General features: G+C 44.0%; 2 protein-coding genes across 2 annotated transcripts in view; one reads left to right on the top strand and one right to left on the bottom strand.

Annotated features, from left to right (window-relative positions):
• Nucleotides 1-15,476, bottom strand: part of LOC135713158 (uncharacterized) — a 459,682-nt gene that overhangs the window by 312,011 nt on the left and 132,195 nt on the right. The gene's annotated exons all lie outside the window — the stretch shown is intronic.
• Nucleotides 4,965-6,629, top strand: LOC135713143 (cytochrome P450 6d3-like). Its single transcript, XM_065236258.1, has 2 exons — nt 4,965-6,338; nt 6,401-6,629. The coding sequence occupies exons 1-2, from the start codon at nt 5,024-5,026 to the stop codon at nt 6,556-6,558; spliced, it is 1,473 nt and encodes a 490-aa protein (XP_065092330.1). The 5' UTR covers nt 4,965-5,023; the 3' UTR covers nt 6,559-6,629.

Raw genomic sequence — 15,476 nt, 5'->3', positions numbered from 1 at the left:
CAGAGAGATTGATCATATCACTGTGTGGCGAACTGAACATTCGTCTAAGGTTAATAAATTGCTAAAATTGATAGTGAACTGCAACAAAAATAAAAAAAATACATTTAGATAATCACAATCTTAGGAAACACAAAACAATGGAAGTACAACTTTAGAGTCTGCATGTCTAGAAATTTCAAAGCTTTTAAAAAAGTACAAGAGAGACATGAGAGCGCTAGCGGAAGAAGATTTTTTTTAAATATATATCCCTGCAATCAATCATTAAAGGAAATCGTAAAGAAATCCATTTACAATTATCAAATCAAATTACTTTTAAACCACCAAGGTTTAAAGGGTGTCCACGATGAAATTGCCACACACAAAATTGATTCGCAAAATTCGAGTTTTCATCCGATTGCCATCAAATTTTCAGGGATTGAGAAATAACTATTAAACTTCATTTTACCAATTTACTCGTATTTTATTTACAGTCCATACGCAAATGCCCGCACCTTGGCCTTAACCCCGGCCATAAGATTCTGCACAACCTGTGAATCAACCGTTTTTTGCATGTAAACCCATACTTTCTTCAGTTCCTCGACTGTCTTCACTACCTTAGGTCGTCTAAGAAGGTGCTGCTTCATAATCGGCCAGTACTTCTCGATGGGGCGGAGCTCCGGAGTGTTGGGAGGGTTGAACATTTTCGGCACAAAATTGACCTTGTTGTCCGCATACCACTTCAGCACGTCCTTGGAGTAGTGGCATGAGGCCAAATCCGGCCAGAAGATTGTTGGGACGTTGTGGGCCTTCAGGAGAGGAAGCAGCCGCTTCTGGAGGCACTCTTTTATGTACACCTGTCCGTTCATCGTGTCCTGGGTCACGAAAGGTGCACTCCGCTTCCCGCACGTGCAGATGGCTTGCCAAACCAGGAATTTCTTCGCAAATTTGGACATCTTCTGAGTGCGGACATGCTCCGGAACGCTGAACTTATCCTTGGCCGTGAAAAACAGGTTGCCGGGGATCTGTTTGAAGTCGGCCTTCACATATGTTTCGTCGTCCATGATGCAGCATTCAACTTTCGTCAGCATGTTGAGGTACAACTTCCTGGCATGGGTTTTGGCGGATTTGTTCTGCTTCTCGTCGCGATTAGGGGCCTTTTGTACCTTGAACGTTCGAAGCCCAGCCTTAGTTTTGGCCTTCTGGACAAAACTTCGGCTTAGGTGCAGCTTCTTAGCCACATCCCTAACGGAGGCGTTCGGATTTCGGTTGAAGGCCCCAACTACGCGGTTGTGATTTTTGGTGTTGTACGGAATACTTTTTCCTTCACTTCTGGGCTTCCGATCGGTGGTCAACCGTTCCTCGAACCGCTTAATCACTCGCGACACCGTGGAATTCGCGATTCCCAACGTTTTAGCGATGGAACGATGCGAGAGATCCTTGTTCTCGTGATGAATGCGCAAGATTTTATCACGCACGAGCTGTTCTTTCGACTCCATTTCCGCGAGTTTTGATCACAGGGCTTTAAAACTTGCAGGATGTAAATAATGCACTATGAACTAAATCCACCCAAATTTTCATTAAATTCTACCCAACGGTTAAAAAGTTAGAGCAATTTCATAGTGTGGCAATTTCATCGTGGACACCCTTTATACATATGCATATACAGTTACTTTTGCGGGCTGACGCGTTGGTCGCCGGTAAGGGCCAGTAAGTGCTGCCAGCAGATTAATCAAGAGGTATTCGAAACAAAATTGATAAGAAATGTCCATTCAAATTGATTTAATAAAGTTGAACAAATTTCAAAACTATATACGTGCCAGATTTGGAAATAATATTTTTTTAATCTCGGAGTGTTTTTATGATATCATTATCTATTCGATAAAGGTAGAGTGAACATGCGGGGCTTTTTGTAAGTAAAAGTGACCTCGGAGTGGTCGTGAATTACCAGGCATTCTGAAATGGGTCACTGGAGGTGCAATAGAGCTAACACCTTCTAACTCCCGGACTAAACCTGCTTTAATTGAGGGGAATAAAAAGCAGTTTTCTTCCATAATAACACTGCCGGACAGTGAGGGTTAGATTGTACACACAAGGTTTATACATATGCAGAAAGAGATTAATGAAGTCTTGACGCGTCACCATATGACCCCTACGGGAGGACATATTGGTCAACACCGGTTATACTTGAAACTGTGAGAATTTCACAAGTGGCGAAATATGAAATTTGATATTAGGAATGTCATAAAAAGTTGAGAAAAATTCAAAATCAATAAGTTACGTAGGCATACTAAACCATTCGAAGTGCTTTCCACTGATACAGTCGATCCTTTTGCAATAAACTAATAAAGGCAATATATATGTCCGTACAATTCAATGCAATCTACCTAAAACCATTGTTCTAATTCCAATTCCAACAAAAAAAGCGTCGGTAATAACAAAAGCACTTGTTGAAAATGTTATACTAATTTACGGTAATATTATGGAACTGCGTAAAGATCAAGGAACAGTATACCGAATTGAAGAAGTTCTTGATCAGATATGCAAGCTTCCAGAAGTAAAAGTGGTGTACCGTAAGGTAGCGTTCTCGGTCCTCTAATCTTCAACATTTTTATTAACGACCTGTGCATACTACTTTCATCATTCAAACTTTCCTTTGCCGATGATCTCAAAGTGTATCGCATCATTGCCTCGTCTTTAGACTGTGACGCTTTGCAGGAGGATATAAACGTCATGCTTATCTGGTGCAGTGCGGCATGTGCGTTAACAGCAAGAAGTGCAAGATAATATCTCAAACTCACTATCAGTACTATATGGACGCAGAGACACTCAAACGGGTAAATTCGAGTGCGATCTGGGAGTCACCATCGATTCAAAGCTGAGGTTTAACGATCAGGTAGGGATTATATCAGCCAAAGCTTTTTCGGTATTAGGATTCATCCGTCGACACGCCTCTGACTTCACCGATGTATATGCTCTAAAAACACTCTACTGTTCGTTGGTGCTCAGTATCCTGGAGTACGCTGCACCAGTTTGGTCGCCGTATTACGTAACACAGACTCTGACGATCAAACGTGTGCAGAAAAGGTTCATAAGATTCGCTCTTCGTCAACTTCCTTGCAACGATCCAGAAAATCTTCCTCCCTATGTCGATCGATGCCAGCTGATTAAACTCGAACCTCTTTCTGCCAGGCGAGTCAACATGCAACGCTTGTTTGTCTTTGACCTCATCAAAGGATCCATCGATTGTCCTGCACTTCACGAACAGATTCCACTGAATGCTCCACCCAGACACTTCCACCACTCACCACTCCTAGCGGTTCCTTAGCATAGGACAAACTACGGCCATAATAATCCATTCGACTCGTGTCTTCGAGCATTCAATGACGTTAGCGATGAGTTCGATTTGAATTTGTCTAAAAATGTGTTTAGTAAAAGGATTAAAGATAAGATTTATGTTTAATTTTATGTTATTGAGTCTGAACGACTAAGTCGAAGATGGTGTAATAAATAAATAAAAACAAACATTTTCTACCCCTTACCATGCACAATCAGAAGGTGCAATGAAAAGAAATCATAGATGCCTTAACGAGTATCTATGATCTTTTACCAATATTCACCTATATGATTGAGATGAATAGATTAAATTTTATGCTCTTACTTTTAATATTTCACCACATACTGAACACCAATATGCTCCATATGATTTAATCACAATCTAAAATTCCTCAGATACCTTTTTTCTAAACCCTCCAAGTTGACATACGAAAGTCACTTCAAAAGGGCAAACACCAAACACAAGTACCTTCCGTATCTCATCTACAAAAATACAAACATTAAAATTATTACAACCATATGTTTTGTTTTCCGTATGACCCAGAATGCGTTCACAAAATAAATGCAGCGACTTTGACTCTGACCCGGGAAAACAACAGACCCAAATTATTTCGCTATATCTTTTCGGCAACCCTTTTCTATGATGACCAATAAGCAGCAATTAAACGCCATAACGAGTAACCAACACACGTGACAGATTGATGTGATTGATTCACTATGTTTGGAGACCTGTAAAGTAACCTCCCATAGAATAAGTTACAAGTGTAGAATTAGGCTTGAGTGAACGTTCCTAGAATTATAAAGATGATTCGTAACCATGACGCGAACCTGAAAAGGTTGTCTTCTCCAGATATTACAAGCCCTCAAAAGGTTTGTACAATAAACTTTTAACATGTAATCGAGAATTTCACAAATTCAAGTATAAATAACTTGTAGCTTTCGCATACAATCAATTATAACGCAATTAACCATCTCTTCTATTTAACAAAGAGTTACCTAGGAACCATTAATCATAAGTGCATTACTTTGGTCGCAAAAAGCCATGTGCGGCTACAAGATGAAAGTGAAGCTCTCTTAGCTTCTTATATTAACATTATCTCCAAATCACAGTGGACTGATAACAAGACAATGGACGAACAGAAAGAAGCAAGTGTCATTTTTATCTTTACTTCGTTTTATTTGTTGATAAGAATTAAATTATTTCCCGTCATCCCTTGCAAGGAAGCCAAATCAAAACTTGCACGCAACACTTGACGCAGCAATTTTTCAAACCCGTACCCGTAGAGTGACATTGAAGAACTGATAAAGAGCCCTGACCTGGAATCAAGTGGAATCGTATGAAATTGATGTGTTTAGACACAAATACCTACAAATAGATCCAAACAGTTCCTAAACCAAAAAAAAAAAACTCCTTCCTGTACATTCACGAATTTCACGTGATTGAAACCGGTTGGAATCGAAAGTAAACACCCGGTACTCTACAGCTCTCCGACCGGTTCTGCCAAACAGGCGTCATAAGGCAACGCTACCTCTACCAAGCGTCGCGAATTTCTCGCTATCCATCATTGAACACACGCTAGTCGGCACTGTCGAATCATTATCAGTGTTTACTCTTTTGGGAGCTATAAAAGCACATTTGAAACCAATCTCTAATCTTAGTTTGCCAGTTGTACAACAACTGGGAAGAACCAACTGTGCTCCTGAATTTCAAATGTTCCTCTACACATTCGCACTCTTCTGGTTGGCGGTGGCGTTTGCGATCCGGTACGTCTACACGTACTGGGATCGCCAAGGACTACCGAGCTTGAAACCGCACATCCCATTTGGCAATCTGAAGAAGGTCGCCAAGAAGACGGAGTCCTTCGGTGTAGCCGTCTGCGAGTTGTATTGGCAAACGAAGGATCAACTGGTCGGAATCTATCTGTTCTTCCGACCGGCCATCCTGATTCGCGATGCACACCTAGCGCAGCGGATTATGACGACAGATTTCAACTATTTCCACGATCGAGGCGTATACTGCAACGAGCAAGGGGATCCCTTTTCCGCGAACCTGTTTGCTCTTCCGGGGAAACAGTGGCGCAATTTGAGAAACAAGTTCACGCCCCTGTTCACCGGTGGACAACTTCGCAACATGATGCCAACGATTTTGCACGTTGGTAGCAAGCTGCAGAAGTTTCTCGAACCGATTGCTGAGCGGAAAGAAGTGTTGGAAATTCGTGAAGTAGTGTCGCGGTGCGTGCTGGAGATTATTGCCACGGTGTTTTTCGGATTTGAAGCGAACTGTTTGAACGATCGGGATGATTCGTTCAGTAAGGTCCTCCGGGAGTTTCAAGTTGAAAATTTTTCGAACAATTTCCGAGCGGCTGCGGTATTCGTCTGTCCTGAGCTGTTGAAGGTGACACGAGTTTCATCGCTGAGCCCGGAAATGATTAAGTTTGTGACGGACATAGTAACGGAGCAGATCAATTATCGAGAGAAGAACAACGTGATCAGGAAGGATTTCATTCAGCTCTTGATTGATCTTCGTCGAGAAGATAAGAATAATAACGAAGTAGCGTTGAATTTGGGTCAGTGTGCAGCAAATGTGTTCCTGTTCTATGTGGCTGGGTCGGATACCTCAACGAGTGCGATAACTTTCACACTGCATGAGCTAAGCCAACATCCGGAAACGATGCAGAAGTTGCAGGAGGAAATTGATGAAATGGTGGTGAAAAGCAATGGCGAACTTACTTATGATGGTATCAAAGCGATGCCGTACCTGGATTTGTGCGTCAAGGAAACATTGCGGAAGTATCCGGGACTTCCGATGTTGAACCGCGAATGTACTAAGGACTTCAAAGTGCCTGATTCGGACGTTGTGATTCGGAAGGGAACTCAGGTGGTGATCCCATTGCTTGCGTACGGCATGGATGAGAAATATTTCCCCGAGCCGGATCGGTACGATCCGGAGAGATTTGAAGATGCTACGAAAAACTACGACGAAAAGGCATACTTTCCTTTTGGAGAAGGTCCCCGAAATTGCATAGGTAATTCAGGCACAATTGTAGTTGGAAGTGTAAAATTAATCTTAATTTTAAATTTTCCACAGCTTTCCGGATGGGTGTAATGGTGTCCAAGATTGGATTGGTTTTGCTGCTTTCGAAGTTTAACTTTGAAGCAACGCAGGGCCCAAAGATGAAGTTCAGTGCAGCTTCGGTTCCGCTTCTGCCCAAGGCTGGAATACCACTGAAAATATCGAAGCGTTGATTTGTCTATAATCGATTTGATAGTGCAATGAGACTGTGATGGTTCGTAGGCTTAAGCAAATGTTAAGATGCTTTAAACTGTTTGACAAACATTGAACCATTTGAGTGTCCTCTGTTATTTATTGCTCGTATTGAAATATCATGATTTACTGAACTTTCTGCCACTCTGCGATGCTGAAGGGACCTTTGCACAGTGGGTTGTCTTTTTTCATGAATTATTATGTTTATAAACAAATTTTCATATTCTCAGATATATTTGAGACTCAAATGCAAAATTTCACGATATTCTGCAACTCTTGTCAGAATATCGCATTTTAATGCAGGTCAAATAGGGAATGGGAAGAAATATGTTGAAGTGATACCCACCGTGAAGGAAACCGAGCAATCCTCTGCTCTTCCACGAGAAATCACATCACACTTTGTAGCAGGGATTGTTTTGGTAATCTAATGCTGATTGTAGCGATTTATAATAGGTTTTTTCGTTGACGCACTCCGTGTGGATAGGGGCCCCGCGGATCTGAACGCGGACGAGCTGACAGAAACGTTAGTGAGAGCATGTGACACGATCATAAAGAGGAAACTGGAGCTAAACAGCAGACGGCGTCCAGGCACGTCCGGAACGAGGCACTTATCATCCTCCGCGGTAGTTGTCTCAAAGCCAGAAGACGTGAGCAAGAGCAGAGAGGAACGAAGAGGAGTATTTTGAGCGGTCAGGGCCTAATAGCTTAGTCAGTAAAGAAACGGTGTTACCAACCAGTGGAAGCTAAATTGGCTCACTACTTGATTAGCCTATTGGTCCAAAGTAAATCGATTAACGTACCCCATTCTAGTCGAAATTCTAGTACTACACTATGTTTGTTTTGATACAATATGAAAGTTTGACAGATAAAATGAGGGGTTCGTGGATTTTCCGATGTTTCGAGGGGTGCATCGATTAGCTTGGGACCGAAGAGAGTACCAGAGCTGAGTCAAAAAGTTAAGAACGTTTCTTCGGAACCTTCTAGTCTTAGAGTTACCTCTATGATATTACCAAGCCGGAGGCGGTGGGTTCGATTCCCGGTGCGGTCGAGAGAATCTTTCGAGTTGGAAATTTTCTCGACTTCCCTTGGCATAGAGTATTATTGTGCTTGCCATACAATAAACGTATTCATGCATTGGTTTTGGCATCGAAATCTCTCAATTAATTATTGTGGAAGTGCATTTAGAACACATTTGAGAGCACGCAAAAAGCTAATATGCACTACGTAATAAGCTTAAAATGCGAATAAGAAGAAAAAGAAAGAAGGGCCGCACTTAAACGGAATAGCAAGCAGAGAAAGTCAAACTGATTTCAGGAGCTGTGTCCAGACGCTGATGCCAACCACTGGGGCGACGCATACCGAGTCGTAATGGCGAAGATCAGATGTCCAACGATGCCCGCTGAAATGTGCCCAGAGAAGCTGAAAGTCATCGTGGAAGGACTTTTCCTGAAGCACGACCCAACGTCCTGACTCATAGGCAGCGCTGCCAGTATTCCAGGTTTATCTGGATTTTCCAGATTTTCAGTCGTCTTGCCAGATACACAGACCGATCAGAATCATCACAGACGGATTTTTTTTTTTAATCCTGGATTTATAAAAATCAAATCTTTAATATGGAAGATTTTTCCTAATTTTGGAATTCAGAGAAATCGCAAACTGTTCAGGATTGAAAACAATCGAGCTTGAGCTTTGGAAAATTAGAAAGGCTTTTGAATCTAGACAAGCACCAGAACTTTGAAGTATGTTCGTGATATTTTTGAGGATAATTAATTAGATTTTTAAGGAGAATTTCAAAAGCATCTGATAGTTTTTAGCATTTTTATTTGAAGTACCTGTGAATATTGAGCTACCTTAGCAGTCTGAAATACGTGCCCTAGATTTAAGAATTTTAAGGTAATTCTGAAAATAGTTTACAGTGAAGTGTGATTATGCAGTCTGTGCAACTGTTGAAGACGGTGCCAATTGTCTTTTACAAACTCTGATGGATTTGGAAGAGAAATCATAGAAAATTCTTCATACGAAACTTAAGGAAAGAGCTGTTACGAATCGTGAAAATAATTTCAATGGAATTCTGTTCAATGTTTGAATGGAGATTTATATTTATCAAATTTTAATAAATCTGGAAATTTCTGGGAGATTTTCAAGGCCATTCTGACAAAGTACTTGAGTACTAAGGAAATACTGAAGAGGATTACAAAAAAAAAGATCTTACCTACACATCAGTTCATAGGATAAGTCTGAGAAGAATGTGACGGTTATTTTGAAGAGCGTACCAAGGAAATTATTAAGAATATTCTAAGGGAATTTGATAAAAAAAAACTGAGACAAAATTATGCCAATTCTGGGAACTTATAACCAATTTGTAGGGAATTATGGAATCAGAGAGCGAGATTACAAGAGATAATGGTAAGCACTCTTAAAATGTTACTGAAAAAGTTTGGATATTATGAAGATTAGTTTAGGGGAATCCAGAAAAGAAAGATCATGAAATATAAACTTACCTTACCAATCAGACTAAGGCCTTGTTGTCCTCTGTTGTCCGAAGTAGTCGTTCCACTCTACTCGATCTATGGCCACAGTTCGCCAGCCTCGTAGTCTGCGAAGGGTCCGCAAGTCGCCTTCTACTTGGTCGATCCAACTTTCCCGCTGCGCGCCTCTTCTTCCTGATTCCTGTTGGGTCGCTTTCTAGAACCATTTTCACTGGGTCGTCGTGCGGCATTCTTACGACGTGCCCAGCCCACCGTAGTCGCCCAATTTTTGCAATGTGGACGATGGATGGTTCTCCCAGCAGCTGGTGCAATTCGTGGTTCATTCGCCTCCTCCACGTCGTCCATCTGCACTCCACCGTAGATGGTACGCAACACCTTCCATTCGAAAACACCAAGGGTGCTTTGGTCCTCCACGGACATAGTCCAGGTCACGTGGCCGTAGAGGACCACCAGTCTAATCAGCGTCTTGTAGACAGTCAACTTCGTGCGGCAAATTTTATTCAACCGGAGCGTCCTCCGTAATCCAAAGTAGGCACGATTCCCTGCCATAATGCGTCTTTGAATTTCTCTGCTGGTATCATTTTCGGCGGTCACCAGTGAACCCTAATACACGAACTCATCGACCACCTCGATTTCGTCACCGTCAATCTGAACTCGGGGTGGGAGGCTAACATTGTCATCCCTAGAACCTCTTGCTTTCATGTATTTTGTCTTTGATGCGTTGATGGCAAGTCCAATCCGTCTAGCTTCAGCCTTCAGTCTGATGTACGTTTCCGCCATCATCTCAAAGTTCCGTGCCATAATGTCAATGTCATCGGCGAAGCCAAGGAGCTGGATGGACTTCCTGAATATCGTGCCACTCGTGTCTATCCCAGCTCTTCTGATCACACCTTCTAACGCGATGTTGAACAGCAGACACGAAAGTCCATCACCCTGCCGTAACCCCCTTCGAGGTTCAAAGAGACTCGAGAGTGTCCCCGATACTTGAACAACGCACATCACTCGATCCATCGTCGCCTTGACCAATCGCGTCAGTTTATCCGGAAGTCCGTACTCGTGCATAATCTGCCATAGCTGATCTCGATCGATTGTGTCGTATGCGGATTTGAAATTGATGAACAAATGATGTGTGGGCACGTTGTATTCGCGGCATTTCTGCAGAATCTGCCGAATCGTGAAAATTTGGTTCGTGGTAGCGCGGGCACTCATGAATCCCGCCTGGTATTCCCCCACGAACTCTCTTGCATATGGTGACAGACGGCGGCATAGAATTTGGGAGAGTACCTTGTAGGCGGCGCTCAGCAGTGTGATCGCGCGGTAGTTGCAGCAATCCAACTTGTCGCCCTTTTTGTAGATTGGGCATACGACACCTTCCATCCATTCCTCCGGTAATATCTCCTCCTCCCAAATCTTGGCAATTGCCCAGTGCAGCGCTCTAGCCAGTGCTTCACCACCGTATTTTAATAGCTCACTTGGTAGTTGATCTACACCAGTTGCTTTGTTGTTCTTCAGCCGACCGATCTCCTCCTCAACTTCTTGAAGATCGGGGGCCGGTAGCCTGTCGTCTTCTGCGCGTGCTCCAAGGTATGTTGCCGTGCCACTTTCATTTTCTGCTGCTTCACCGTTGAGGTGCTCGTCATAGTACTGCTTCCACCTCTCAATCACCTCACACTCGTTCGTGAGAAGGTTACCGTCCAAGTCCTTGCACATATCGGCTTGCGGCACGTAGCCTTTGCGCGAACTATTTAGCTTCTCATAGAACTTCCGTGTGACGTTTACGCGGTACAGATTTTCCATCGTCTCGCGATCTCGGTCTTCCTGCTGACGCTTCTTCCTTCGGAAAACCGAGTTTTGTCTGTTCCGCGCTTGTCTGTATCGCTCCACATTCAATCTCGTGCGGTGTTGCAGCATTATCGCCCGTGCTGCATTCTTCTCCTCTACTAACAGTTTGCATTCGCCGTCGAACCAGTTATTTCTTCGATCCGGGATTGCAGTACCTAGTGCCGCTGCAGCAGTACTACCTATGGCTGAACGGATGTCCCTCCAGCCATCTTCAAGAGAAGCTGCGCCAAGCTGCTCTTCCGTGGGTAGTGCAACTTCCAGCTGCTGCGCGTAGTCCTGGGCAACTCCGACGTCCCGTAGTTGCTCAATGTTGGGTCGCGGTGTTCGACTTCGACGTGTGTTATGAACCGTCGAGAGTTTTGAGCGCATGCATACTGCAACTAGGTAGTGGTCCGAATCTATGTTCGCACTGCGGTACGTGCGGACGTTTATAATGTCGGAGAAGAATTTCGCTCGATGCCCGCTTTTCCATACCTTTTGTCCCGTCCAGCAAAGTTCCTGCATTGCTACGACTTCGAAGTTGCGTGGTTGAAGTTCGTCATAGATTAACCTATCGCAACCCGGGAAGCCGAGCGATTTGCAGTTCCATGTTCCGAGTTTCCAATCGTAGTCCTTATTTCGTCGCGTAGGTCTGTGCCGATTGTTCCGATCCATATTTCTTTCTTCGGTATTTGCAACTTTGTTTTTTTTTTCCAGGGCGGCTTGTTGGGCCTGTCCCAACCCCCTGTTTCGCCGGGGGACCATCGTGCACAGCTCTGTTTAGAGTCCCACGCTGGCACAAGGACGGTGATCAGCCGCTCCTAACATGGAGAACAGACGTTCGGGTTTGGTGAAGCATTTCCTCTATCACCCTGCTATGGTTAGCGCGCCAGTGTTCGCGTCGCACCTCTTTACTTTGCTATTGCCGGACTGGCAACATTGCCCAGGCTACGCCACCCAGCTGTGTCCATGTTTCAGCTGGTAGTCTTTTGTTATCATATGACTCGAGGAGGCGTGAAGTAGGAACTTGTGAGGACCAGGGCTAGGTATTCCGCTCCTTCCAGGTTGTCAACTCACCATTTTGTAGCACAAGTATGAAATATAAGGATGATTCAAATTAAACTCTGAAAAAGAGACGAAGACATTCTGTGAAGAGTTCCAAGTAAATTGAGACTTACAAATAAATTCATGATCTGGGACCCAAAAGAAATATAAATTCCAGAATTTAGAATCATTTCAAGGTCATGAGACTTCAAAAATTACGCTTTCAGACTTTCATTTAAGTTATGTAATTAAGTTATTCTTTGGTATAAAATTATTTGCAACAGTCGTGTGGAGCTACCCGTAGTTTAAGTAAACTGTGTGTGAGTACCACGATGTTAGGCTTCGATTCTTTTAAATAAAATTGCTTACTGAACTCCCGGGTGTTTTGAGTTGTATGATGTCAATGGTGATGTATGGTTATGTTAGAATTATTTAGAACTTATAAAATTTTTAAGAAATATTCTACCTACTGCATCAAACAGTAAGGACTAAATCGACTATTAGTTGAAATAATTCATCCCATCAAAGTGGCATGATTCTTTGCTGCTTCAGAATCCTAAAAATATTTTCTGCAGTATCTTACCAACAATTTGACTCAATTTTGAAATGCTGCCTAATGGATATTTAAAATTGTTGGGTACACTGTGTCAAAACTTTTCTTAAATTTTTGATAATTTAAGCAATGCTAACAAGTTTGCTAAGTTTAACTTTTGAAAACATGGAATTCATAAATAAAGACTGGACTCGGAAACAAATGCGACACTTTGTTTTGGGTGTAACTTCGCGTGGGTAAAAATTAATGAAATTTTGGGTAATTTTAGTTTAGAGTGTTATGTATATGTGTGCAAAATTTTATCGCGATCTGTCAAGTAGTTTTCAAGATGCATTCGAAACAAGAAGAGCTACGCCAGCAAATCTTGGGCGCGGTGATCGATAATCCTGGTCAGTCGCACAGATGGATCGGCAAAAGGCTTGGAATCCACCATTCCACCGTGTCCCGCGTTGTGAAGATGTTCCAGAAGACGAAGACCATCGAGCGGCGCGCTGGAAGCGGCCGAAAACCGAAAACGGAATACCCAGAGAAGGCACGGAAGATAAGGCAGTACTTTAAGAATAACTCGAACCTTTCCACCCGAGACGTGGCCAAAAAGGTCAATTCGTCGAAGTGGTTCGTCCAGCAGACCATGAAGCGGGCTGGGCTACGTGTTTTTAAGGTCAGGAAGGCACCAAACCGGACTGACAAGCAAAACACGGTGGCCAAATTGCGTGCGCGGAAGCTGTACCGTGAGTGGCTGGTCAAGCCAGGCTGTCTTGTCATGGACGACGAGACATACATCAAGGCGGACACCAAACAAATCCCCGGCCTCGAGTTTTTTGTTGGTACGTCCCGCATGGAGGTTCCGGAAAAGTTCCGGAAGAGAAAGATGCACAAATTCGCGACGAAGTACCTGTTGTGGCAGGCGATCTGCGAGTGCGGACGGTACAGCAAGCCGTTCGTTACAACCGGCACCATAAACGGGCAGATTTATCGAGAGGAATGCTCGCAGAAGCGCTTGCTGACCTTCCTCCGCTCTCACCGTGGTCCCACGATGTTCTGGCCGGATCTCGCTTCGTGCCATTACGCCAAGCCTGTAATGGATTGGTACGAAGCGAAGGGCGTTAATGTGGTCCGGAAGGAGGCGAACCCGCCAAATACACCAGAACTTCGTCCGATCGAAAAGTTTTGGGCGATAATGAAGAAGAAGTTGAAGAAAAGCGGAAAAACATTCAAAACCGATGAAGCTTTGAAGAAAAACTGGGAGAAATTGTGTAAGGAAGACGGGCAAAGCCTCGCCCAAGATCTCATGAGCAATGTTAAGAGAAATGTACGAGCAATCAGCTTGGGGGAGGAAATGCAATAAATAAATTATGCCAAAACATAGCTAATGTATAGTTATTTAATCTCTGAAAATTTGAGAAGTATCCGATTTAAAATGAATTTTTGGTGATCATTTTTGTGTGTCTCATTTTTTCCGAGTCCAGTCTTTATTCGGGTTCTAAATTCCAGATGATCATACTGACCGATTTTTAAATTTTGTTAGAATTATGTTGAAGGCAGGATTTTTGGAGCATTCCAGATTTTCCCAGATTTTATATTTTAACTGGTCCAGATTTTCTTGAAAATTACCTGACAACGCTGCTCGTAGCAGTGGCGAAAAGATTGACGGTGAAAAAAGCTCCCGGTCCGGATGGAATCCCCGACGTAGCGTTGAAAGCGGCGATCCAGGCGTCCCAAGACATGTTCAGGATGGTGCTGCAGAAATGCCTGGAAGAGGGTCACTTCCCCGACAGGCGGAAGATACAGAAGCTAGTGTTGCTGCCGAAACCAGCATCGTATAGGCCTGTATGTCTGCTGGATACACTCGGAAAACTCTTGGAGAGGATTATCCTAACCAGACTGACGCACGGATAGTGAGCACGGGTTGTTGGAGAGACAGTTCGGATTCCGGAAAGGGAGATCAACGGTGTTTACAATACGGACAGTGGTCGATGAAGCCAAGAAGGCGTCCAAACAGAAGCGGAGAGGAGATCGATATTGCGCCGTGATAACGATCGACGTCAAGAATGCGTTCAACAGCGTCAGCTGAAAGGCTATCGCCGAAGCGCTGCATAGAATGAGGATCCCTGACTACCTGTACAGGATCCTGAGGAGTTATTTCCAGAACCGGGTTCTGGTCTACGAGGCAGACATGGGACAGAGATCGATTAGGATCACAGTGGGAGCTGCACAATGCTCCATCCTTGGTCCAACGCTTTGGAACGGGATGTACAACGGCGTGCTAACGCTGAAGCTGCCCAAAAGAGTTGAGATCGTTGGCTTTAAGGACGACGTCGTCTTGACGGTAACAGGCGAGACACTGGAAGAGGTGGAAGTGTTGGTAACTAAACTTCAACAGCCACGTCGAAGGTGCCTGCGACAAGGCTTGTAGGCCATCAAAGCGATAGCTAGAATCATGCCGAACAACGTTGGTCCCAGCAGTAGCAAGAGGCGTCTTCTGGTCAGTGTGTCGTCGTCGATACTGAGGTATGGAGGTCCAGCCTCGTCGGAAGCAGTATGTGGCATCACCCTGGCGGAGGATAGCGAGTGCTACAGCCGGACAGAAGCCAGAAGTGTATGGAAAGTTGTGAGAGCGGAGTCGTTGGCTAAATGGCAACAGGAGTGGAACACGGCGGATAACGGTAGATGGACGCATCGACTAATGCCGATTCTGTCGACCTGGGTGAACAGAAAACACGAAGAAGTCAAATTCCACCTAACGCAGTTCCTTTCTGGCCACGGCTGCTTCAGGAAATACCTGCATCGGTTCGGACACGCAGCGTCACCCCTCTATCCGGAGTGTGGCAACGTCGATGAAACACCGGAGCATGTGGTCTTCGACTGTCCAAGGTTCTAGACAGTGCGAAGGGATATGCCCGTCCATAACGTGGAGAATGCCGTCGATCTCATCTTTCGGAAGGGAAGTAAAGCCGTTGGTCTCCGGTTCATGAGTTGGTGGGTCGATACG

Source organism: Ochlerotatus camptorhynchus, unplaced genomic scaffold (genome assembly GCF_037179485.1).
Source record: "Ochlerotatus camptorhynchus isolate MF236.1 unplaced genomic scaffold, CSIRO-AGI_Acam_v1.1 ptg000539l, whole genome shotgun sequence".
NCBI lineage: Eukaryota > Metazoa > Arthropoda > Insecta > Diptera > Culicidae > Ochlerotatus > Ochlerotatus camptorhynchus.
Note: the sequence above shows the minus strand (reverse complement) of the source record. Positions and strands in the feature narration are given on the sequence as shown.